At 52.7% G+C, this 7,500-nt stretch overlaps 1 protein-coding gene across 1 annotated transcript; it reads left to right on the forward strand.

Moving 5' to 3' along the window:
• Positions 1-2,918: 2,918 nt before the first annotated feature.
• Positions 2,919-5,332, forward strand: klhl34 (kelch-like family member 34). Its single transcript, XM_076291205.1, has one exon. The coding sequence runs from the start codon at positions 2,983-2,985 to the stop codon at positions 4,756-4,758; it is 1,776 nt and encodes a 591-aa protein (XP_076147320.1). The 5' UTR covers positions 2,919-2,982; the 3' UTR covers positions 4,759-5,332.
• The last annotated feature ends 2,168 nt before the right edge of the window (positions 5,333-7,500 follow it).

Here is a 7,500-nt window from a genome sequence, read left to right on the forward strand (position 1 = left end):
GGCTATAATCAAGCTGTATAGAATGCAACATGTTCATTAGCCTAACATAAACCTACCGAACAAGATCTAGCCAGTATCTTTTCATGGACAGCAAGAGTCCGCTTCCTTCGTTGTTTTAAAAAGGCTACGTTGTTTGTTGCTGCTTCGTTATCTCCAGTGGTGACTGTTTACAGTAACTTACACAGATGCGCACATACAAGAATGAGCGCTCACACCACTACCCCCTAATGCTATGCCTCTATTTGATAACAATAAATTAGGAAATGTTTCCTATTCTGGGAAATGTTAAGTTTATTTTTCTTTTGGCCGCGGTTCAATGATACCGTTTAATTGTGCCAGAAATTATTCGCGGACCAGTAGCCTAATCTCCTTGTCGAGGAGGCCCTAACCAGATCATAGACAGAGAACGCATAGGCCTACTGTATGTTTTGGGTAAAGAACACTTTGCATGTTCAGTGACAGTGTACACGGAGAATTACAGTGTCTTGGAGCGGCCGCATCCCCCGCAACTCCACTTCCAATGTCACTGATTCCGACAGATACGCCCGACACTTCTGCTTTTTATCTGGTGGTGGTGGAGTTGACCGGACATCTGAGGCTTCAGACGTTACCAATTTATCATCATCCATCGCGTCTGGCCTCTGAAAAAACTTTTAAGGCTATCTGCCTGGGCCTGGCCATGTTTGAACCGCCCCACTGTTCGTTGTTTAACATGGACGTTTTAAGCGTGCGCTTCCTATTTGAAATGCAGCATAGGCTATGCGTGTTGTTTAATAGCTTACTTTTCAAACGGTAGAGCCTGTTAATTTAAAAACATAGCCAGAGGAATATAGGTTTACGTATTATGGCTTATTCTCAAATTCAGATTGCGTTAGGGGACGGGATTATTAGCCAATTTCAAACGGACAATTTGACCGGAGAGATTTAATTTTGTCGGACATTTCATTTTTTTTCCGGCCAATGTCCGGTAATTACCGGACAACGGAAACCCTGGTTGAGCCAATGGGAGAACACTACACTGAGATGAGGTTGTTTGTTGAGCCAATGGGAGAACACTACACTGCATACTAAACTGAGTCCCATCTGTAGGCAGAGGAAGGGAGCAGCAGTTGGAGTTCAGACTTTTACACTCTTTTGTACTTTTGTCAAACTCCCACTTGTGTCCTTCCTCTCTCTCTCTCTCTCTCTCTCTCCCTCCCTCCCTCCCTCCCTCTCTCTCTCTCCCTCTCGCTTTCTCTGTTTATTTCCATCTCTAACAAGTGGTTCATCCTCCTACAGCACTCCTCTCTGTTCTTCAGTTCCCAGCTGGCTGCTCAGCCAGTGCACTCCTCCTCCTATCTCATACTGTACATCTATTTCTCGTCTGTTTTTGGGGAAGCCATATTGTTTGTCCCTCCATTTCTTTGTTTACCTTTTCTAATGACCTAAGCTGTAGTTAGTCCCCCGTGTCTGTCCCATCGGTCATTTGTCTGTCCTACTCTCTAACTTGTACTACAATCTTACTGATGGACTGCTCTGAAGTTTGAACTCCTGTTCTGCATTCCTCTTTGCTCCCTCTATCATTTACTCTCTCTCTCTCTCTCACACACACACACTTTCTCTCTCTCTCTCTCACACACACACACTTTCTCTGTCTCTCCCTCTCTCTCTCACACACACACACACAAACACTTTCTCTCTCTCTCTCTCTCACACACACTTTCTCTGTCTCTCCCTCTCTCTCTCTCACACACACACACACAAACACTTTCTCTCTCTCTCTCTCTCTCACACACACACACTTTCTCTCTCTCTCTCTCTCACACACACACTTTCTCTGTCTCTCCCTCTCTCTCTCACACACACACACACACACAAACACTTTCTCTCTCTCTCTCTCTCTCTCACACACACACACACACTTTCTCTCTCTCTCTCTCTCACACACACACATAAACACTTTCTCTCTCTCTCTCTCTCACACACACACACACTTTCTCTCTCTCTCTCTCTCACACACACACATGAACACTTTCTCTCTTTCTCTCTCTCTCACACACACACACACACTTTCTCTCTCTGTGTCTCTCTCGGTGCTGATAATGAGAGAGGCTGCTATGTCAGACATGGAGTAAACAGACGGGCATGTGTGAGGTCTGCCAGGGCAGTGTGGTGTTGTGGTGGCGGCTGGGGGGGGCGTGCGTGGTTGGAGGGTGGATGTGGGTTGGCGGATCTGACCCTCCTGGTGGGGGGTGGGTTGTGGGGAGACTAGGGGGGCGTTGGTGTCTGATTGACCCTCCTCTCGGCTCTCAGGCAGCATGTCAGATGTCTCTGACAGTTGAGGGATCAACATCGAAAGCGTCACAGCTGCACCGAAGGAGAAAAAGAAGAGGAGAGAGAGAGAGAGAGAGAGAGAGAGAGAGAGAGAGGAGAATATCTTTATTCCACTCTAACCTGCTGCAGAGACAACCACGTGTCTTTTTCTTCATACATTTCCTGTCCTCCTCTTTTCTGCTCTCCTCCATTAAGGTAGCGTAGCCTTTTATTTGGCCTTGCATTCTCCTCTGCTAGCTATCTCTATTGCTCTAACGTTAGCTCATTAAGTTCTCTCCTCTTTCCCCTTTTCCTCTCCCTGCTCCCTCTCTCCTCTCCTCTCTTGCCCTACTCCCTCTCTCTTCTCCTCTCTTGCCCTACTCCCTCTCTCCTCTCCTCTCTTGCCCTACTCCCTCTCCTCTCTTCTCTTGCCCTACTCCCTCTCTCTTCTCCTCTCTTGCCCTACTCCCTCTCTCCTCTCTTCTCTTGCCCTGTTCCCTCTCTCCTCTCCTCTCCTCTCTTGCCCTGTTCCCTCTCTTCTCTCTTCTCTTGCCCTGCTCCCTCTCTCCTCTCCTCTCCTCTCTTGCCCTACTCCCTCTCTCCTCTCCTCTCCTCTCTTGCCCTACTCCCTCTCTCCTCTCCTCTCCTCTCTTGCCCTACTCCTTCTCTCCTCTCCATGTGAGCGCAGCCATGAGTTACTTCCTGGTGCTCAGCAAAAGCCACGGCGACAGCGTCCTGTCTCAGTACCAGCGTCTCCGCGACGACCACCGCATGTGCGACATCGTCCTGGAGACGCGGGGCGTCCAGTTCCCCGCCCACCGCTCGCTCCTGGCCTGCGCCAGCGACTACTTCTGGGCGCTCCTGAAGGAGCACACGCGCGAGTCCCAGCAGACGCTCCCCGGGCCCCTCCGGCTGCCCGCGCTGACCCCCACGGGCCTGGAGCGCCTGCTGGACTTCATCTACTCATCCTGGCTCCGCCTCTCGCCCGCCACTCTGGAGGAGACGCTGGCGGCCGCCCGCTACCTGCAGGTGACCAGCGCCGTGGAGCTGTGCGGCCGCTACATCTCGGACAACCTGGCCCTGGAGAGCTGCTGCTTCTTCGCCAACGTGGCGTCCCGATACGGGCTCTCCGGCGCGCTCGAGGCGGCGAACGCGTACATCGCCCGACACATGCGGGAGCTGCTGGGGTCCGGCGGCGACCGCGCGGGGCTCACGGAGCTCAACCTGGGCTCGCTGCAGGAGGCCCTGGGGGCCGAGGACGTGCCGGGGGTCAGGGAGTCCGACCTGCTGCGTCTGGCGCTGGACTGGCTCGATCGCAACGAGCTCCCGCCGCTGCACAGCAACCTGCTGCTGAGCCGCGTCCGATTCGGCCTGGTGGGCCTGCAGGAGCTGGGGCAGCTGACCGCTGGCCGCCCGGCTCTACGGACGCCCTTCATCCGCAGCCTGGTGGACAAAGCCCTGCGGTACCACACCCAGGGGCCCCTGCAGCCGCTGCTGCAGAGCGCGCACACCCGGATCCGGGCCTCCGGGGACGGACACGTGCTGCTGGTCGGGGGGGGACCGGAGGCTGACCGCCCGCAGCGGCTGGTGCAGAGCTTCGACCCGGAGAGCAGGACGTTCCGGACGCTGGCCACCCAGCTGCCCGGCCGGCTGCAGCACCACTGCGTGTGTGCGATCGGGGGCTTCCTGTTCGTGCTGGGCGGCGAGGAGGTGGAGGCGGTCGGCGAGAGCGAGAAGACGGCCGTGATGACGGTCAGCGAGCGGGTGTGGCGCTACGACCCGCGCTTCCAGTGCTGGGCCGAGGCCGAGCCCATGATCCAGCGCCGGGCGCAGTTCGCCTGCTGCGTGCTCGACGGGGTCATCTACGCCATCGGCGGCCGAGTGGAGTCCGGCGAGCCGGCGCTGACCACGGCCGAGAGGTACAACCTGCGCGCCGGCTGCTGGCGGAAGAGCGTCACGCTGCCGCACGCCGTCCACGGTCACGCGTGCGCAGTGCTGGACAAGTCCATCTACATCTCCGGCGGCATCCACGGCGAGGCCATCGAGAGCAGCAGAGACGTCCTGCACCTGGACATGCTGCAGGGCCACGTCTGGGCCAAGCGCGCCGCCATGTCCATCGCCCGCTTCGGCCACCAGATGGCGACGGTGGGCGAGCGGATCTACTCCTTCCTGGGGATGTACGAGCAGTTCTGCGACATCGAGCGCTACGACCCGGAACTGGACCAGTGGACACGCCTCCGGCCGCTGCTCAACGACCGATTCTGCTACGGACTGTCGGTCACCTCTGATGGGCGAGTGCTGCTGTTCGGCGGTAGGAAATGGCACGATGGACAAGAAGTGGTCATGTCCAATGTGATGGAGTATGACACAGAGAGCGACGCTTGGCGGGAGCTGTGCAGAATGCCCGGTCCACTCTGCGGGACGCAGTGCGTCCACCTGGCCATCCTCGACACGCCGGCGACGTAGAGGAGAGGGGGGGGGGGGGTCCCACGTTCAAACCCCCTGACCCCACCAACCCCTCTCAAGAAAAAAAGCACACGCCAAAAACTAGCCCGACAAAAAGGCCTTTTGACAAAAAGCAACACGCAGTGCAAGAGCCTTTGAAAGAGTGGCAGGTCTCATCTCGTATTCGTCACAGTGCAAAAGCCTGCAATGAGACAGAGAAGTGAGAAAGCACAGCTTTCATGCAACAGAGTTAAAGCCAAGAGAGATTAAGAGAGAGAGAGAGAGAGAGAGAGAGAGAGAGAGAGAGAGAGAGAGAGAGAGAGAGGAGGCTTTCACCCGATGCAGAGATCCACCAGAGAGATAAAGTGAAGTCGACTTGCAGTAAAGCTCTTAAGAGCTGGATAAGAAGTGAAGTGAGAGCCTGAGAGTGCTGAGGTGGAGAGTGGAGTCTGGAGTGGGGGAAGCACTAAGGGAAGGACAGCCCAGGTTAACCCAGCTGGGAATGAAACGGTGTGTGTCTTTGCTGTTTACAATGTGAGACGTGTGACCGGACGAAAGGGCAGCCCAGAGAGCCAACAGAGAGGGCTGAACAGGAGGACAGAGCTGCGGTCTGCATGTCAGGAAGGCAACCTACACACACGGAGTAAAAAAGAGAGAGAGAGTGAGAGCAGTATGAAGATTCTGTGGTGTATATATTTATATATATATATAACATTCTCCGTAGTGGGAACAGAACTCACAGAGCTCACTGGCTGCATGTGCCGCATGAGAAAAGCCCTCCTGCATGATCCGTTATGTGAAGAGTGTGTGTGTGTACAGTACTGTATGATCCATTATGTAAAGAGTGTGTGTGTGTACAGTACTGTATGATCCATTATGTGAAGAGTGTGTACAGTACTGCATGATCCATTATATGAAGAGTGTGTGTGTGTACAGTACTGTATGATCCATTATGTGAAGAGTGTGTACAGTACTGCATGATCCATTATGTGAAGAGTGTGTGTGTGTACAGTACTGTATGATCCATTATGTAAAGAGTGTGTGTGTGTACAGTACTGTATGATCCATTATGTGAAGAGTGTGTACAGTACTGCATGATCCATTATGTGAAGAGTGTGTGTGTGTACAGTACTGTATGATCCATTATGTGAAGAGTGTGTACAGTACTGCATGATCCATTATGTGAAGAGTGTGTGTGTGTACAGTACTGTATGATCCATTATGTGAAGAGTGTGTACAGTACTGCATGATCCATTATGTGAAGAGTGTGTGTGTGTGTACTGTATGATCCATTATGTGAAGAGTGTGTACAGTACTGTATGATCCATTATGTGAAGAGTGTGTGTGTGTACAGTACTGTATGATCCATTATGTGAAGAGTGTGTGTGTGTACTATATGATCCATTATGTGAAGTGTGTGTGTGTGTACTGTATGATCCAGTTTGTGAAGAGTGTGTGTGTGTACTGTATGATCCATTATGTGAAGAGTGTGTGTGTGTACTGTATGATCCATTATGTGAAGAGTGTGTGTGTGTGTACTGTATGTCTATGTAACCTTCACACAAGTCTCTAAGAGTTTGAAAATTGAAAATGAATGTGGATTGCAGGGGTCAAGACAAAAAGGTGCCAGTGGTTAAGGCCCAGTAGTATGGATCTGACATCTGACATGTTCACTACAAATATCTGTTGCACTCAACTTTCCATCCGTCACATGTCACCATAGAAAGACTGTGTGTTCAGATGCTTCATGTGAGTGAGAAATGCATGAAAATAGAGGCATGACTCATCTAACGGAGCCTCTCTCACTGCTCTGCCAAACTGCAATAGGCCACCGGGCTGAGGTGGAACTGTTCTCCACCGACAGCCAGCCATTGGGTCCTGCAGAAGTGATCACTGTCTGAGGCAAATCAATAAATGCATAAATAAACGTGTGCATAGTGTGGCGTTCGTGCTGGTTTGTTGAGGCAGCAGGAAGTAGTCGTGTGTGTTTTCAACTTCCCACAATACTTTTGAAGTGAGGGGGTGAAGAAAGAGCACACTCAACTCTGGCTTGAGGAGATAAGAAGCAAAACTAAAATACTGATCAAGTTAGAAAGACGAATCAGAGCACAGTGAAATCACTCTGTTAATGGAGGTAAAGACTGAGGGAAAAGCACAGTGGTCTTATGGCTGAACTGCTAGAGGTCAGGGTAGAGGTCAGGGTAGAGGTCAGGGCTTCAGATCCCAAGGAAGAAGCTCTAATGCTAAAATAACATCCATCTCTCCACTGAGTGCCACTTTGGATGAACATGCCTCCTGTATGACCAATGTAAACGCAGTAACTACCTGGGGAGAGAGAGAGAAAGAGTGAGAGAGAGAGAGAGAGAGAGAGAGAGAGAGAGAAAGCCATAGCCCATGCCCAGAGAGAGAGAGAGAGAGAGAGAGAGACATGGATCATGCCCAAAGAGGGAGAGGACAGACAGAGACAGCCAGAGCCCCAGTCCCTTCCCAGTGAGGCGGGGTGTGTGTGTGTGTGTGTGTGTGTGTGTGTGCGTGCGTGCGTGCGTGTGTGATGGATAGTGCGAGCCCTCCTGCCCTGCTGGCTGCGTCCTTCCGTGGGGAGGACAGATCCATTGATGCCCACTCGCGCCGCCCACGTGGCATTTGGGCTGTTAATGGTTTAGCCAAAGGGCCTGGGCGTGCCACAGAGCAGCGCTGATTGGAAGCCGCGGGGAGCAGTTTCCTCTAAAAGCGGCCTCGCCACCACTCCCCCCCCCCCACCCC

Source organism: Alosa pseudoharengus, unplaced genomic scaffold (assembly GCF_046254945.1).
Source record: "Alosa pseudoharengus isolate Yale_2024_CS ecotype anadromous, Long Island Sound unplaced genomic scaffold, YU_APseudo_1.1 YU_APseudo_1.1_scf_18, whole genome shotgun sequence".
Classification (NCBI taxonomy): domain Eukaryota; kingdom Metazoa; phylum Chordata; class Actinopteri; order Clupeiformes; family Clupeidae; genus Alosa; species Alosa pseudoharengus.